Source organism: Amia ocellicauda, chromosome 21, assembly GCF_036373705.1.
Source record: "Amia ocellicauda isolate fAmiCal2 chromosome 21, fAmiCal2.hap1, whole genome shotgun sequence".
In the NCBI taxonomy this organism is placed as follows: domain Eukaryota; kingdom Metazoa; phylum Chordata; class Actinopteri; order Amiiformes; family Amiidae; genus Amia; species Amia ocellicauda.
The window spans coordinates 22,231,218-22,248,443 of record NC_089870.1 but is presented as its reverse complement, the minus strand read 5'-3'; the positions used below and the strand labels follow the sequence as shown (position 1 = coordinate 22,248,443).

The 17,226-nt window shown below is 47.0% G+C and overlaps 2 protein-coding genes and 1 non-coding gene across 4 annotated transcripts; 2 read left to right on the top strand and 1 right to left on the bottom strand.

Annotated features, from left to right (window-relative positions):
• The first annotated feature begins 8,434 nt into the window (after window positions 1-8,434).
• trnak-cuu (transfer RNA lysine (anticodon CUU)) lies at window positions 8,435-8,507 on the top strand. The gene has a single exon. It is a non-coding gene; the product is annotated as a tRNA-Lys (tRNA).
• A 361-nt stretch (window positions 8,508-8,868) lies between these two features.
• Window positions 8,869-14,859, top strand: znf839 (zinc finger protein 839). 2 transcript variants are annotated; one of them, XM_066694948.1, is made up of 7 exons: window positions 8,869-9,963; window positions 10,315-11,349; window positions 11,811-12,035; window positions 12,150-12,395; window positions 12,502-12,612; window positions 13,032-13,176; window positions 13,474-14,859. In XM_066694948.1, exons 1-7 carry the CDS (start codon window positions 9,076-9,078, stop codon window positions 14,439-14,441), a joined length of 3,618 nt encoding a protein of 1,205 aa, XP_066551045.1. In that variant the 5' UTR covers window positions 8,869-9,075; the 3' UTR covers window positions 14,442-14,859. The 2 variants fall into 2 exon arrangements, with proteins under 2 accessions (XP_066551045.1, XP_066551044.1); XM_066694947.1 differs by having other exon boundaries at window positions 10,312-11,349.
• A 72-nt stretch (window positions 14,860-14,931) lies between these two features.
• On the bottom strand, window positions 14,932-17,174 carry cinp (cyclin dependent kinase 2 interacting protein). The gene is made up of 5 exons (XM_066694946.1): window positions 17,056-17,174; window positions 16,775-16,946; window positions 16,116-16,245; window positions 15,854-15,983; window positions 14,932-15,557 (listed from the first exon to the last, which is right to left on the bottom strand). The coding sequence occupies exons 1-5, from the start codon at window positions 17,111-17,113 to the stop codon at window positions 15,355-15,357; spliced, it is 693 nt and encodes a 230-aa protein (XP_066551043.1). The 5' UTR covers window positions 17,114-17,174; the 3' UTR covers window positions 14,932-15,354.
• Window positions 17,175-17,226: the final 52 nt, after the last annotated feature.

Genomic DNA, 17,226 nt, shown 5'->3' with positions numbered 1-17,226 from the left:
TTTCAAAAGGAGGGGAGAGGTGGAATAATTAAGGTGAATTGGGGGGCTCGATCCGGCGGCTGTGGCATTGTTATCCCTCGGCTCTGTACAGCACGTATCTATCATCAGCGCTGCACTGTGTGTGTAGTGCGATATATCGACACAAAACAACAGCACACACACCACTACACACACAGCGGGCATCGCTTCAAAGTAACACAGGCGAGCTGCCGTCACACGTGACGTCACTGAGTGGGTGACGTCAAATACAGGTCTGCCAGTGTTTAATGTACCCAACTTAGGCTGACGTCACTTTGCTCCTCGGGTGAGCACCGCACCGGCTCCTGGAGATGTGAACTGAGTCGGAAAATGTATTTTTTTACATAAATATACAGGTTACATATTACAATATTTTAGTATATGTATAAAAGATAAGAATGGTTTATAAGCAAATACGTCGCCCGGCGCTGGGCTGCTCGCACTTAGACAGGCAGGACTGTATAGTAGTTTGTATATAGGGTGTCTAGTTTTTGTACTGTATATATATATATATATATATATATATATATATATATATAGTGTGTATATAGTTTATGTAGTGTGTATATACCATATATATACTATTGTGTTTATAGTGTGTAGATAGTTTGTGTAGTGTGTATATACCATATATATACTATTGTGTTTATAGTGTGTAGATAGTTTGTGTAGTGTATACACCGTAAAAATGTTTCTGGGGTAAAGAAAACATTACTCAAATAACAAACTAAGAAGATACACTCAAGAACATTTAGTTATTGTCTATTGCAGATAATTTTACGTTCGTGGAGCTTATTTTTTGTTATAATAAATTCATCGCAGCTCTTATTTTGAAGGCCAATCTATTTTTAGTTCAAATAACGAGAATGGTAAATTGAGTTCAAATCAACGCCTCATGCAGTGACGCTGTTACGCATGCGCACATGCAGCGGATTTGCCCGCCTGCGAGGAGACGGCGAGCGCGGTCTTCGGCCGCCGTTTCGCCGATTTACTTACGGTAAGATTTTTAATCCCGTCGTTTTAGGAATAACCTATACACTGTGTAGTTCACCCTGTCACAGCACTAATGTTAGTCCCAGGCTGATGTGCCTTCGCTGGCTTATTGCGTGTTTTCCACCATGTTGCATGTGTAGTATTTAGCTAGCTAACTATAGGTCCTAAAACGTAATGGTCGCGCAGTCTAGCTAGATCGCTCTAGTCAACCTAATTCGTCTGTGAGGTAGATTTTCAAACAGATGTGTAACAGTATTTGGCGCATTATTATCTACGCGTGTTTAGCAAGTCGTTACAGTAACAGTCGAGCACAGAGGTTCTGGAACGTCAGTCACATGACCAGTTCTGACCAGTCACACCAAAACCCATACCCATGACATATTTTGTAATATTTAATATAGGCATGTCGTTACTGTTTAGGTATGTAAAATAACTAATCGACTCACTTCAGATATGTAAAGTTCTATACATATATTTTCCCACCATCTCCCTCTGGGATGAACAGAGATGCTGGTACTCTAAAGGAATCACATTTTAAGCTCCTACAAAAACAGTCACTCCCTGGGTCATGGCAGAGCATTTTTAGAAGGTACTGCTCAAAAGGTTAAGAATGCGTTTTTTTTCCTCTGTAGCATGATGAGCAGACCAGTTAGCTAGATGGCTAATAGACTAAACTGCTGTTAACAGCTTGCAAATTGGCATACCAACACACGTCTTTGCAAGGAGAGGTTTTGATTTGGTTGTGGCTTAGTTCAGTGGTTTAAAATAAGGGTCCACTGAACACCTAGATTACACAGGCAAACACATATGCTTTTGAAAAACCTACTCCATCTCATGATAAGCAAGTCAGCTAACCTGAAGCCAGTTTATTACCTGTTGAATGCCAGAAGGTAAAAGTAGGTGGTAGCTAGTAGCTTAATTTGAATGTTAGGCCTACATGTAAGAGAACAGCAGTTTCTAATAAATGTATTGCTCAACTTCCTACAGGCCACATTCATCCAGTGAAGCTACTTTTTACAGTGTGACGTTTTTTCAACATACTTCAGGTTAGTGTTATGCTGTATGTATTTTTTAGAAAGAAATGTACATTTTCTCACATTTGATGCTGCAGGTCGTTAGCTAATTCACCAATGTTTTCTTAAAATGACTCAGCTGATTTTCTCTTGTCATGCTCATCAATGCAATTTTAGTAGATTCTTGGCACTCTGTTTTACCCTTTTCAGGTTCTCATGAGATGGCAGTGTAAGGTCTGCACCTCTATTCTACGGACTGAAGGTGATCTTCTAAAGCACTATAGACTGCAGCAGGACACATTCCAACGAAGACATTCACTACCATGCCCACATTCTGATTGCCCGTGTTCTTTTAAATCATGGAGTGCCCTCCTCACACATGTGTCAAAGTACCATGCAGTATTCGATCCAGTTGGGTCCGGGGAGGTATTATTGTTCACATGTCAAGTGAGCAGTTGCCAAAGTCATTCTAATGAGAGAGAATATTTTGAACACATTGGTCACCATTTAAAGAATCACGAAACTGTTAAGTATGTGTTTGCAGGCTGTGACTTTCAGACAAACATTTATGGGACGTTTGCATCCCACAAAAGTAGAAAGCATGCTCCCCTTTTGCTCACTGATTTTAAGGTAGAAGTGATTAGCAGGCAAGATCAGGATCAGTCAGACATACAACCAAATGCTTCTGTATCAAGTGATGGTAATGAGAGAGAGGCAGTTGAATATGTTGATCAAGAGGATGATTTGTCAGATACAATTACGAAAGGTAATAAAGGTAGCCATTCGACATACGTTTCCAAGCCAAACGTGTGCACAGTTTCACATGCCATATCCTGTTATGGAACACAGTACATAGTGGGAATGATCTTGGTTTATGGCTCAACAGGGGGACTACCTGACTTTGTTGAAATCCTTCAAATTGTAATCCTTCAGAACAATGTCAGTTTCATAGTGAAGGCTCAGTGTGCATGGTACAATGAACACTTGCGTTCATTTCAACAGGAAGATGCAGGAAATGTACTACTTCTTGAGCAACAGGAACTTGGTGACGTGTACTCCTTGGCAGCATATACCATAGGAGGAAAGCGCATGGTTACATTGAAGCGGCACATTTGCTTGTCTTAGGTCATTTTGGAAGAATTATTTTAACCTGCATTTCCATAGTAAGCAAACATAGTAATTATTTTTTTCTTTTGTGGCATTTTTGTATGTCCTGTTATATTTGTTTTGTGATATTTAGGGCAGGGGTGTCAAATTCAAGGCCCACTGGCCAAATTCCGCATCCCCAATGGTTTTAATCCAGCCCCTGCAAAGGTGGTTTATCATTAAGTAATTAGGCCCGCGATAGTTTGTGGATGTGGAAATTGCGTGTGAAAACTACAATTCCCATCAGCCATTGCGAGTTTAATTGGCGCAAGTTAGGGTTTTAATAGCCAATCACAGGCTGAGTTACTGTCCGCGCTCCTGCTCTTTCAGTTATCTGCAATAAACTCAACTTAAAATGTCCAAGATAACAAAAATCAGCAAGGAAGGTAGAGTGTTTCAGGAAAGCTGGGAGTGGGAATATCTGTTTGTGGAGCAGAGTTTAAAACCTGCATGCCTAGTTTGTAAGGACAGTTTAGCCGTGCTGAAAGAGAAGTACTATGGGTGTTTGGAGAGAGAGCAAAGGCTGCACAAAGTGGCTGATTTAAAAAAAAAACTACAGCAAACCATGTGTTTCAGGTGGCTACAATTTTAGACTAATAGGCTTTCTCAGTTTGATGCATTGTTCCCTAATTTCAACCGGTGTCCTAATTGACTAATTGTCAAGTTATTACTATTTAAACTTGCTGTTATTTTAAGCAAGAGATGCTCTTTCACAGACACGGGGCCATTCTAGCAGTGCTGGTTTCTGCTGTTGTTAGTAAGCCTGGCTGCATCGCCTAACTATTGTATTATATTCTATTAAATCACATCTATATACTAGTATCTAATGTTGTCTATTTATAGGGCAATATTTGGTGGCGCATTTTGCATCCTGGCTGTGGTTGCCCGAGGTCAATGTTTTTATTCTCTTTTAGTGATGTTATGTTAAAAATGTTAAAAAAATAAGTATAATTCTAACTATTTTAAATTGAGTGTTGCCAATTTTTTTCAATTGACAGTGAATTATACATAGGGATGAGCAAATATTTATGCACCCCTCGAATGAAACTTGAAATGATCATATGGCCCGTGGTAAAATTGAGTTTGAAACCCCTGATTTAGGTCATTTTCAGTGTTATGAACATTGGCTCTCAAAATCTAAAACATAAGGTCTCTCAGACATCACAACTGAATACAACTGGAGATGCATGTTTCTACCGCATAGGGAAAGGCTAGAATTGCCCCTAATCCTGATGTATTAACAAGAAATGTATCAAGATCAAATGTTTTTCTTTTGTACTCTTTCAGACTCCTCGGTTGCAGTCAGAAAAAATGTCTCAGCCTGTGAGACTGAAGGTAATTGTAGCACTTGTATCCACCAATACCACACTATTTATGCTACTGGACCAGTTCTAGGTGTAACTGGAGTGGGGTTAACAGTATAAAATCAGACCAAAGACCAGACACTTTAAATACAAAAGACGTCACTTTATTGAGGTTAAACAAAAACAATATATGCAATAGTTATTCAAACCAATTAACAATCCTGCAGGTAACAGAAAGGTAAGTAAGACTCACTTTCTCTTTTCCTAGGTCAGAAATAGTTTGGTTCAGAAAATCTATTTTGTCTATTATGTTGTTTGCAAGCAACTATCTTATTTTAGGTTAATAAGTTGTGCCTATTTTGATTTTGTTATTTTCTTGGGTCGACCCTTTTTTCATTCCCTTCCTTTCACAGGTAAGACAACAAGTTCACAGTTTCCAAGTTAAAGTGAAACACTGTCATAACTCATAACATTGACAATTATGAAATAAAAGACAATATAAAACAGATGACACTTTGGTTCAGTTCAAATTCAGTTCCAGGTATGCATTCCAGTTCAGTTCAATTCAAAACTCCCAGCTCCTCCCGCTCTGGCACGAGTTGATCAACTGTCCACCCACACGCAGCGGATCCTCTCACTGGCGCGATTAAGGGCAGCTCTCGTCTTTACAACGCCGTCCGTGGTGTTGGCTCCATCAATTTCCAACAGGAACAAAAAACCTGACCTGTACAACAGGTCATAAGGGAAATAAATCATTCTATGAATATAAATCAAATAAATAAAGTTTTACAATTACTGTGAATCGTGACGTTACTGCTATGTTGTTTAACCAGGCTCCAAGTCGGAACACCGTCTTTTAAATAAATAAACTTAAATAAAACCTCTTCCCACTAACAGTGTACATTCACATTTGGTTTCCTTAATAAACTGAAAAATATTAACTGCCAAACAGTTTGTATGTATGGCTTTTTCCACCCAATTAGCTACGTTATTAGTTCTCTATTAACATTCACAGGTGCAATCATTACAAGCAAAAGTTCAACGAAAAGAGTTGAAACTCACCAAACCCGTTTCCAATTTCTAAATCGGCTCTTCATAAAAGTATTTTGCTCGCTAATCCTCTGCTCCTCTCCTCCGCTCTCAGATCTGCTAGAAGCTTCCCTATGTGACCTAGGCCAACCAATCTCTTAAGGGGAAATGTCATTACATTACAAGGCATACTTTTAACTGTTCCCATTAAATTATTGCAATTATTGACCGTTTTAACTGACTGTTAATCAATTAAATGCATACATTTGAACTAATTAAACTTATTTGTGCATTTTAGTGAATTATTTACACCTATTCATGTCATTTTATTGTGGGTTACATCATTCTTGAAGACCATGATATACACAAATTGACCCTACCTACAGGAATCCCGCCTACAGTGGAAGAACTCCACACAGCTGTCCAAGAGTCTTTCTGTGTGCAAGGGGAGTTGACTCTTCAATATATGGACAGTGATTTTGGAGACCAGTTTTTTACTTTATGTACAACTGACCTAATTCAAGATAAGGAAACAGTGAAAGTTGTGCACATTGCATCCTCAGTGTGCCTGCCAAGGTGTACTGATATTGACACCATTGAGGGTGTCTCCCTGAGCCCTTTACCAGATGAGGCCAGTTCCTCTATATCGCACGGTTCCTCTGCGGACACGGTTTTGTCGTCTCCTGACCGAAGTGCAGAAAGATCTGTCCCTTGGCCACTGGAGTTTCCCATCCCACGATTCTCCTACAACACTGAGCTTGTGTTAGAGTGAGCCAGTGAAAGTTATCTCAAGGATGGCAGTCTCCTGAATACACCAAGCATTAAGGCAGACATTCTTGGAAAGTTGGCGGAGACAATCTATCGGTATGTAGCGTTTCCATCCAGTACACAGATTTGTGCTGTTGCAGAAGCACTTGTCAAGAAGCATCCTTGTCTCAAAGAACCCGGCTTGGTTTCAGGTTTCTACGGGTGGCAGACGAGCTTAAAGTATAAAATGGGGAATTACGGGACAAAGCTCAGGAACCTTGGGTATCCTGGGCTCACTGTAAATGCCCTCAAACAGGAATGTTAAAAAACCTAAAAAGGCAGAGGTGAATTATTTACCACCTTACCCAACTGGAGAGACAAAGGAAACTCTTGGAAAAGAAAGGGAGGAATTGATTGAAGAAACAAAAAAGAGAGACAACTCCAAGATCATTAGTGAAAAAATGGCAAATACGTTTTCACTGTGAAGACAGGAGGTTGTTCTCCAGTGTCCATCAGTTGCTGATATGAAGGCGAGATGGCCAGCCCTGTTTAACTTTTCTCAGGTCAGTTCCTGTATTTGGCTTCTTTCTTGGTAGTCAAGTCTATTACATTTACTTCACATTGAAAAATTGTGATTGGTAGCTGTGTATTGTTGATTTATTTGTCTTTTGTGCTTCAAGGTCCAGGAAGACTTTGCGTCTGGAACCAAAATTCATGTCCGTTGCTGAATGAATGGAAGTCAATGGAGAGGGAATTGTCTCTATAGCCGTATATAAGGAAGGCGGCAACTGAAAAAGTTGAGCGCTTGTTCATTAACTTATACAGGGGTAATGATGACATACAGTCAAAGGTTGAAAGAAGTGGAATACCGTGACTGGATTAAAGGAGCCCTTTTCTTTTTGTTTGTGTGATTTAACAGGATGTGGATGGAGTTGATGCCCAACTTCTCTCAACACATTTTAAAGATCTTTGTGACAGCTAGCGGGTGACAGCCCAGAGGACATCGGTATCATAATTGAGGGTGAACAAGTAATGTCCAGTATCTGTAACGTGCCACAGGCATGCTGCACTCTGTTAGGCTTTATACATGCCTTCGATGTGCAGTACCCAAAAGATCTGAAGTTTATATTTGAAGTGTTTCAGAAGGTTTTTCTGGAGCTGGATAATGGAAACTGTCTCTGAAAGTGCTCTCGATGAAAAACAAATTGTTAGCTTAAGGATCGTAGTGAAGCCTGGTGGGTCAAAATTGTCTGTGCTCTGACATTTCCGTTTTGTTTTTATTCCGCAATTTAATATGGCAATTTGTACACCAAATACCATGCACAAAGTTTTATGTAGAGGTTAAAGTTGTGTGCTGTTTTGAAGCAATGTGGTGGCTTTTTGTGTACCTTTTTTGTTGTTAAATAATTTACATAGCGTTTATAGTTTCTTGAACATACAGAGGGGTAACAAATAATGAAAATAGTACTTTTTACTTAATTTACATTGACACCGGTTGTAAACGGGCAGTGTCAGAACATACAGAGACAAAATATTAGGGAGTTTGAGACTTTCTGGATTCTTCTATGAGCAGATTACATAAGTCTGTCAGAAGCATGTTTGAATAAAAACTTCCCTCTGAGCTGTTTGCAATATTTGATTTATTTGAGCTGTGAGAAAATGGCATAATTTTTAGTAGTGTTAAAGCAGGGAAATTAAGGCAACTGTTTGCATGGACCGTTTTGAGTTAAAACAACTCAAAATACTTTTATTGTAGCCACTCATTATTCCTAGTTGCATTGACTAGGAAATATAGATAAATCAACTTTATATTTTAAGTTGTCAGAACAAAATGCAATTAAGTTACACCAACACATTAATATATGTTGTTCTGACATATCTAAATTGGGTAAATTGTAAGTAGGTTATATAAGTCCATTGTATAACTCAAAAAGATCCATGCAAACTGTTGCCTAAATTTTTTAAAGTAATTTGAACACTTTTTTTACAGTATAGTCTTGTGTGTATATATATTGTATATAGTGTGTATTTAGTTTATCGTTGTAGTTTGTTATTTATATAAGAAACATTTTCTACATTTATACAAGGCCTTGAGATTTCAGTTCGTGTTCATACTGTTTTTTTAACCAATCTTTTTAATTGTTGACAGAGACAATACAAACTGTACAAGCTGGGTAACACACCGCCCGGCTAGCTCAGTCGGTAGAGCATGAGACTCTTAATCTCAGGGTCGTGGGTTCGAGCCCCACGTTGGGCGCTTCCTTTTATTTTTGCTTCAATATTCTGTTAAGCACTTTATATATATATCCTACTGTTAATCATGGCATTTTATTATATGAAAACTCAAATTATAGGCCACAATATATCTACACTCCATATCTATAGCCTATACATATATGGGTATGGACACATTATTTAAACATCAAATACAATAACAGCGGCTTCTTCTTTCAGACGCCACTGTAACCAGGCCGTTGTTTTAATCGCCACCGCTGGCTGAAATGTGTGTTTTTAGGTGATATTTGTCAGTTGTGAGGTTTCTGATCTCAGAACGCGCCCGCGGAGCGCCGCTCTGGCGGAATGACCCTCGCCGCAGCCCGTACCCGCAGACGCGCTGGAGCTGGCTGTGACGTTTATAAAAGGCTGCGACCGTCGCTGCGACAAAGTCCTTTTTTCCACAGTTTCCATTAAAACCGGCGTCCAGTCGCGTCTGTTTTTCGCGGCTCTTGCGGCCCCCGACTCGGGCGCGGAAAAAAAAATCCTCCGAGTTTTTTTGTTTTTGTTGCGCCAGCAGCTCTTCCTGCCCGAGATCCACTCCGACCAAAATGGCGGACACGGAGGATGAGAGCAACATGACAGCAGGCGCCGCGGAGGGGCAGAGCGACGGCGGGGCTGCCGGGCACAGCGAGGCCGTGGCGCCGCACGCCGGGGGTCGGGTGGTGTCCCTCGGGGGGCTGGGCGAGCGGGACGGCAGCGGCGGCCACCCGGTGGAGCTGTGCGCCCAAGAGTTGACGGGGTCCCCGGGCATCGCCGAGTACCTGCACGGGGGGCGAGAGGCGGCGGTGGAGGGCGAGAGCTGCCAGGTGGTGGGCTCCTTCACCAGCGCCGAGGGCATCCTCCATGAGGGCAACATCATCACCACGTCCTTCGTGGAGGCGCCCGGCGGGGAGAGCGTGGCGGACTTCGCGGCCGTGGCCGGGGAGCTGGTGGATGGCATGAACCCGGCGACCAGCACCATCATCTACGTGCAGCCGGACGGCAGCTTCGTGGAGGGCACCGGGCTGACCGCCGAGGAGCAGCGGCAGCTGGTGGAGCAGCTGGCCAAGCAGCAGCTGGTGGAGGTGACGGAGAACGAGGCGGCACGCATCTTCGAGACCCGGCCACAGCATCCTCCCCCGGCGGCCCCGGCTCACTTCATCCACCACAGCACGACCCTGGCGCCGGAGGAGCTACAGCAGGTGATCGAGCAGGTGGCCAAGGCGCAGCAGTCCGCCGGGGCCGCCGTGGAGCAGCACGGCGTGGTGTCGCTCGTCCAGGCGCAGGGCGCAGGCTCCGAGGCGCAGGTGTCCCTGGACGCGGGCTGCCTGTTCCCGGCCGGCGCGCAGCCCCTGGCCGTCGTGCAGAACGCGTCGCAGCAGCTGCAGCATGTGGCCAAGCAAGTGGCGCTGCAGCAGAACCGGGCGCAGAACGGGACCCGGCTGATCCAGAAGAAGGTACGAGATGGGGGTGCGGGTGGTACGGTGGAGTGCACGTGTAGGATTGTTATGAGTTTAAAGTCAAGTGCAGGAGAGCTGCGTGTCAGTGAGGGAACCTCTGTGAGATCCACCAGACCAGAGTGGGGTTCGTTAATGACTGCAGAAGAGGTGGCTGGGGTGACCTAAACGAGCCCCTATGAGTCCTTAGGAGGCGGTGAGATTTGGGGGGAGGGGTTTGAGTTTGTTGACAACACACCAGTGACAGTCCGGCAGTGTGGCGTGTTTACGGTCAGGCCTGTGGACTTGTTGATGCTATTGAATGACCCCTGCTGTTCCTCCTCAAGACGCTCCCATCTTCTCCCCCAGCAGCTGGAGACCATCCGCATCCAGGTGAAGAACCTCTCGGCCCCGGAGCCCCCAGAGCGGCCCATGCCACCCCTTGCCATGTTCCAGCAGAGGAGTGTCTCGGCGGTGAGCCAGTCCACCACCCGGGTCAGCGTATCGCCGGCACTCAGCATCGGCAGCCCCCAGATCATCCGTATCCAGCCCTTCCCCGGAACTGGGGGGCCGCAGCAATCGCAGCAACAGCAGCAGTTCTTCTTGCACAGCGGCTCTGGCGAGCCCCCCATCCAGCTGCTGGTGCAGAGGCGGGTGCCAACGGCGGAGGGCGCCTCCACCGCACCACGTAGGCTGCCCGCCAAGCCGTCGCTGAACGGGAGACCGGGGAAGGGCGGGGGGGTGGCCGTGGTGTCTGGCGCCCCAGGCTCGGGGTCTGTCTCGGGGGCGCTGGACCGGAAGGAGAGGCAGAAGGAGAAGGAGCGTGAGAAGAAGCCACAGAAGATCAAGACGCGCTCGGGTCGGATCTCCCGCCCGCCCAAGTACAAGGTCAAGGACTACAAGTTCATCAAGAGGGAGGACCTGGCCGACGGCCACCCCTCTGACTCGGACGACTACTCTGAGATCAGCGTGGAGGAGGAGGAGGAGGAGGAGGACAGAGTGGCCGGGGGGCCGGGGGAGCGCGGTGGCGACACGGGGGCCATTAACTTTAACCTCAACCCCAAGGCCTTCAAGTGCGAGACGTGCGAGAAGGCCTACATCGGGCGGGGGGGCCTGTCCAGACACTACAGGCTCAATCCCGCACACGGAGAGAAGGGGCCCGGCTCGGGGGGCCCCGTAAACCAGGAGGTCAGGGGCCCTGCTGTGGGGTCCGGAGCAGTTCTCTCGGCAGGGGGCACCACCACGGTCACGGCCCCGCAGACAGATGGACGGGCCGCGCTGACGCCGGTCACGGCACCACAGACCGCAGATAGCGAGAGGCCCAAGGCGGGGCCCGGTGTTACGGCAGAGACTGTTATCGCAACAGCCACAGAATCGGCACCGTTGTCAGGACCAGAAGACACGAAGGTGAGCAGAAGGGCTGTTTAAATCGGAAACGAGAAGAGCATAATGCTCTGGGAGGTGATTGTTTAGGTTGCTGTTGAGCTAAAGTCGCATCATGCAACTCGATTGACATGATACCTGATAAATCGATATAAAACACGATATTAAAGGGGAACCTAAAGGAGTTCCACTTTGAATGACTGCTGTCTGCCAGGTGGGGGTGGGGGGCAGTGATAAGTGAATCGGCCCTGATCGGGGTATCTGTGTTTCAGGCCAGAGTTTAAAGCACCAGTATGGAAGATTAACGAATAATATTTGCTCATAAGTTAATGACGTTTTGGTTCATCTTCAGGATTGTACAGGACCTTTCCTGCTGTAGTGAGAAGGAAAATCATTATCAATGTTCTCATTATTATGAAATTCAATTCTAGTGTATTGTGTTGATGGTCTCGGCCTGTTCCTCTCTGTCTCCATCCCCGGCTCAGGTTGACTCCGCAGTCCCTCCTGCTCCCTCGGTCCCCGCACTGCCCACCTGCGCCGGTCCAGGCCGGCCCAGAGGACCCGGTCGACCCAAGGGCCCCGGCAGGCCAGGACGCCCCAAACTGTCGGGACGTCCAGCGAGAAGAGCCAAGCCGGGGCGGCCCCCGAAGTACCTGGGCGGGGTGACCACAGAGCAGCAGATCCAGAGGAGGAGAGCGCGGTTGAAAGAGGTGAGAGACTCTGTTTGTCTGGGGCAGCCGTCAGCGGTGCGTTGTCCACTCGGCACGAGCGTTGGTGACCGATGTGGACGCCTGACGGACGCCTGCCTGTGCATCTCTCACTAGATCCTGCAGCAGTGCGACAATGAGGAGCTGATGGAGATGGCGCTTCCCCGGCTGGCCAAGGTCATGACCGTGTGGGAGTTCCTGCTGATGAAGGTGGAGAAGGGCCGCCCCTCCAGGCCCCACTTCGCAGACGTGTACCGCGAGTTCGAGCAGCTGCACGGCCAGGTGAAGAAGATGGCACAGGACCACTTCGGCTCGGCACACGGCGTTGGGCCCAACGCCGCCCTGGAGATCCGAGACCTGCAGGTAGGAACCGTCCTGCTGGAGAGACCGGGCTGGCGGGTGAAGGGGAGAGTGACAGGGAGGGAGAGAGGTGAAGATGACAAAGACAGTAACCAGTTCCTCCTGGCAGGTGTCCCGGTCTCTGGGCATCGAGGAGCTGGTGAAGAGGAGCCGGGCGGTGCAGGGGGTCTGCAAGGAAAACCACCTTCCAGCCGGCAAGAGACCCCTCACAGACTCCGAGGTAAACCAGTGGGTTTTTGGAAACGGAAAGCTGTGCGTTTCACTCGTTCTCCGCTTGTCCTTGTGCTTCCAGGGATATTGTGTCTCCAGCGCTTTATTTTTCCTTGATTATGCATCTTATTTTCTTCTGACACTTTGAGATACATAATTATTTGGAAGTATTAATAGATTGGTCACGTGTGTATATGTTTTTTTTTTTTTTCTTTCAATTTCCAAAATAAACTACCACACGCTTTACTAATTAAAAGATTATTGTAAAGATAGTGCACAACATAGACACATGAAACTAACAAAACTAACTTAAATCTGAACTTAGATCTGATGTTTCCTGTCGGTTATTGGTTATGTTAGTGTTGGCGAGAGTGTCTTGTGTGCCGGTGCAGCGGTGAGTGATCGTGGCTCTTGGGTGTGTGTTCCCAGTGTGGGGGGGGCAGTTCACAGCCGCCGGCAAAGAGCCTTCGACTGGAAGACTCATCGGGGGCGACAAACGGTATTTACATCAGCCAGAACGGACTTCAGGGTGTCTCTGGAGAGGAGCCATCGACCGCGGGCAGCGACAGACCAGGTACGTGTGGCAGCGGTGTGCCCTTCAGTGTTCTCCCACACATACTCTGAAAGAACGCTCACATCGCACCATGACATTTTAGGGACACAGATTCTATAAATGACTTTTATTCAGATTCCTTTGATCGTGTGAGATTTGTGTATGTGTGGGTGATGTGTGTGACCGTGTCCTGCTTGCTGGGGTCCAATGTTGTGTTCCACCGAGAGGCAGTGAGGAGCAGAGATGTTTATAAATGTGCAGACGCTCTTAGACCTTCTGCCTGACTCCCCTGCCTCCCCTCGACCTCTCTCTCTCCAGGACACGAGCAGCTTCGGCCCGAGGCAGCCGTGGCGGAGGCGGCGGCGCTGGGAGACAAGCTGCTGCAGACAGGTGGCGGTTTTGCTGCACTGGAGCCCGGGGGTGACCCGTCCGGAGTCCTCCTATACCAGCCCTTGGAGGTGGAGGAGCTCCAGGAGGTCACGGAGCCGGGGGAGGCGGGCGGCGCCGGGCCAGTTATGTTCACCAGCCTGGACGCAGACTTCTCTCCTGAGGAGCTGGTGCAGGGGCAGCTGTCGGGCGGGGGCTGCGAGACCACTGTGGTGACACCGGCGGGGGGTGGCGAGGAGGCGCAGCTGGGGCCAGATGGAGAGGAGGAGGCCGGGGCGGATGGAGAGACTGAGGGCGGGGCTCTGCTAGAGGAGATCTCCCAAGGAGAGCGGGGCGGCGCCGAGCCCTCCGAGGTGCTGAATGACTCGGACATCGCCGACCAGATGCAGCAGCTGGAGAACGCTCTGAGCCGAGACGTGGTTCCCCTGGACCACTCCTACCGGACTCACGTGGCCGGGCCCGGCGAGGCTCCGCAGCACGAGGGCGTCTTTGTGGCCGGTGGCACGGAGACGGAGGAGGACAGCCATGCAGCGCAGAGCGAGCTGCAGGTGATGGAGCTGACGGACCTGGCGCAGGACGGGGGGATGGAGACTAACGGCAGCTTGCAGCACCACATCGCCGTGGGCGGCACGGTGGAGTTCCAGCTCTCCGAGGCCAACCAGGAGCTGCTCTCCCAGGGCCACGAGCAGATCTTCATCCAGACGGCCGAGGGGCTCATCATGCACCACGGCGCGGGGGGCCTGGCGTCCGACCGCATAGTCATCGTGACCGACGCCAACGGCACCACCATGCACATCCGCGCGCCTGAGGGCGTACCCCTGGAGACGGTGGAGGCCCTGCTGGGCATCGACACAGAAGGACAGAGCGGGGGCATCCTGGTGTCTGAGACGGGCCCCTGAGCCGGGAAGGGCCCGTTCCCTAAGTTTTATAACCTTGATATTCAAGCTGTAGACTTTTAAATTATTTGTACAGCCTGTTCCTGCAGATTATTTTTTTCCTTGTACAAATTGTAAAGTTTACCAAGTGTTTCTCATTGTTGCAAATATATTTAGTTTTTTCTAAGAAATGTATCCCTCCTGAAAGTTGAAGATCTATGATATTGTACATATGTATAGCTTAAAATTAAATACAAATGGTTAAAAAAAAAAAAAAAAAAACTAAAGCTTTTGTTGCACTATTTTTGTTATTCCTTTTTGTAAGGTTTCAAAAATCTGCCAAATTAATTGTTTCTCACTGCCTTTGAAAAGTGAAACTCCTCGAACTCTGAGAAACCTACCCTTTCAGGGGAGTGTAAATAAACAGCAGAGTATTGTTTTACACCGGTGTAAGCACTTTTATTTACAGAAAACTGACCATTTGGTCTTGTTACAAGAAAAAAAGACCAGTCTCGTATCAAAACATTTTAATTTAATTTTCATGGGTAAATGTTCTGTTCGCACCCTGTAGCGTTTCTGTGCCGGCATGTGGACACTGTTCACCAAAATATTCGCTCCAGCACTTTTTTCTTGTCTGACGATCTCCCATTCATTTTCCATTCTGTGGTAATAAGCTTCTTCCCAAAAAATCCCTGTATCATTACAAGTAGTTGTTGGAAGGGTGGGGAGAGCAGGGACACAAATACCAACGTCCCCTCTGAGTCATTGTCCAATATTGTCCATCTGAAGCTGATGGATGCAACTTGTCCACATATTCTGAGAATTTCTCACTCATGAATTTGCTTTATTTAAGAAGAGAAAAGATCCCAGTGCTTTTACGGAGAAACTCTTCCACTTATTTAATTAAAAACAACCTTTTCCAGACCTTGGTTTCCCCTCACAGCGGTCGGTGCCCCGTCTCCAGCAACATGCCTTCCAGATCCACCTTCGTACAGTCTTCCACGTACGGCTGGTAAAGCCAGGCCGACAGATACACCATGGAGAGATTGCGGTCAGAGGTGTGTGCGATTTCCTGCACGGTGGTCTGTTTGAGCTTCAGTTCCTGCCTGTAGGATTCACAAAGTCTGGAGGACACTTGATCTGGAAAGAGAAAATAAGTATTTAAAAGTCAGTCCTGCATGATTTCAATTGTCTGTTTGTGCCACATTCTCAGTGTCGGTATGTCTTCTCTAGCCTGCTTTTCCCTCAGTGCCAGCTTTCGAAAATAAAATTGGAAATTGGCCTCCACAACTTCTAGCGCACAGCCACTGGGCTAAGCAATGGGGTCTCACCCAGGCAAAGATTCAACCCTGAGGACCACCGATGTCCTCAGTGCCCCACTAGTCTACACAGACTGAACCAGTCCTTTAAACATGTAGCGAACGCACTGCACTCACCAAACTGTGCCGTTGTCCACGTGTTGAATAGGGGACTCGCTCTGCCTCCTTCTCCACACTGAAACCTTTCCAGTTCACAGATCCCTTTTACGGAGGATGAGAGCTTCTCCATCTTCGATACGAGCCCAGCCTGACCGTCCCGTATGAAGAGGAAAAACAAACATTTATCCAGACTTTCGCTCCTCGTCTACAGGCATCAGCGTGTGTTCCTGACACCTTCCAGAGCACGTCTTAGTCTGAATTCAGTTAAAGCAGGACGTACCATTTTCTCCACGATGTCGAGCAGAGCGGTGCACTCCTCCTGCAGTTCTGGGTTCGGGCCCGGTGGCTTTGTGTCTGGGGAGGGCAGAGCTGGGCCCTCGCACTCCAGCTTCAGCTCCGACTTTTCTGCACTGATGTGGACAGAAGCAGAGCACAGGTTAAAGGTCTAGTGTGTCAAAATCAAATCAAGTTATTAGTTCTGTGGTGAGAACATGAATAATAATACAGATTTTGAAAGTCTCTGCATCTTCATCATAAACACCGACTCCTACAGATATTGCGCTGCACAGACCGAACTACATACAGTGCTTCACAAGTATACAAGTTAAGTTGCTTGTGCATTGTGCACCGTGATAAAATCAGAGTAAAGTGTACTGTGGTAAATGCAATGCGATCAAGTGCTATGTAGGATACTTTGGTAGCCTATTTCTAACCTACATTATACAGTATTTCACCTACTTCGATGGTGGGGTGCAGAAATGGCTTGTGCCCAATTATTATCACTGATATCAGCCTGCATACTACCACAGAATAACACGTATCCAATAATATATCATGAAGTACTTTCACTATAGTATCTTCACTATAGCTGGGGGTAGGGTTCTGCACCGAGGTAGCTACACAGTAAAACATATCAGTGTGCAGCGATTCTGCACTCACTCTTTGTTTATTTTCAGGTTGACGATTTTGTTTGCGATGGTGAAGCCGGCGTCGTTCAGCTTGTCCCACTTCAGGATGAAGTTGTGCCAGTCGGCAGCGTTGTCTTTTATTTTTCTGGCGCTGTTATTCAACACGGGTTTTCTGCAGGTCTTGGCGTTGCCTGGACTTTTCCCTGCGAAACATAAACAAACATCCACGAAACGATTCAGCACAAACACATACATAGAGTTTTATATTGATTGAAACGGGTAGGATGTAGAAAACACAAATATTTCACATACCCTCCATTTCATTACCGTATTGAAATAATAAAAACGAAAGTATCGCGTTTGCATTCATTCAACTCATCGCAGCCATAACTCTCAGCGTGACACTCAGGGCGCCGCCATGTTGGAGCTCAACGAGGCGGCGGAAGTAGCCCGACGTCACTTCCGTGGGTCAGACGTCGAGCG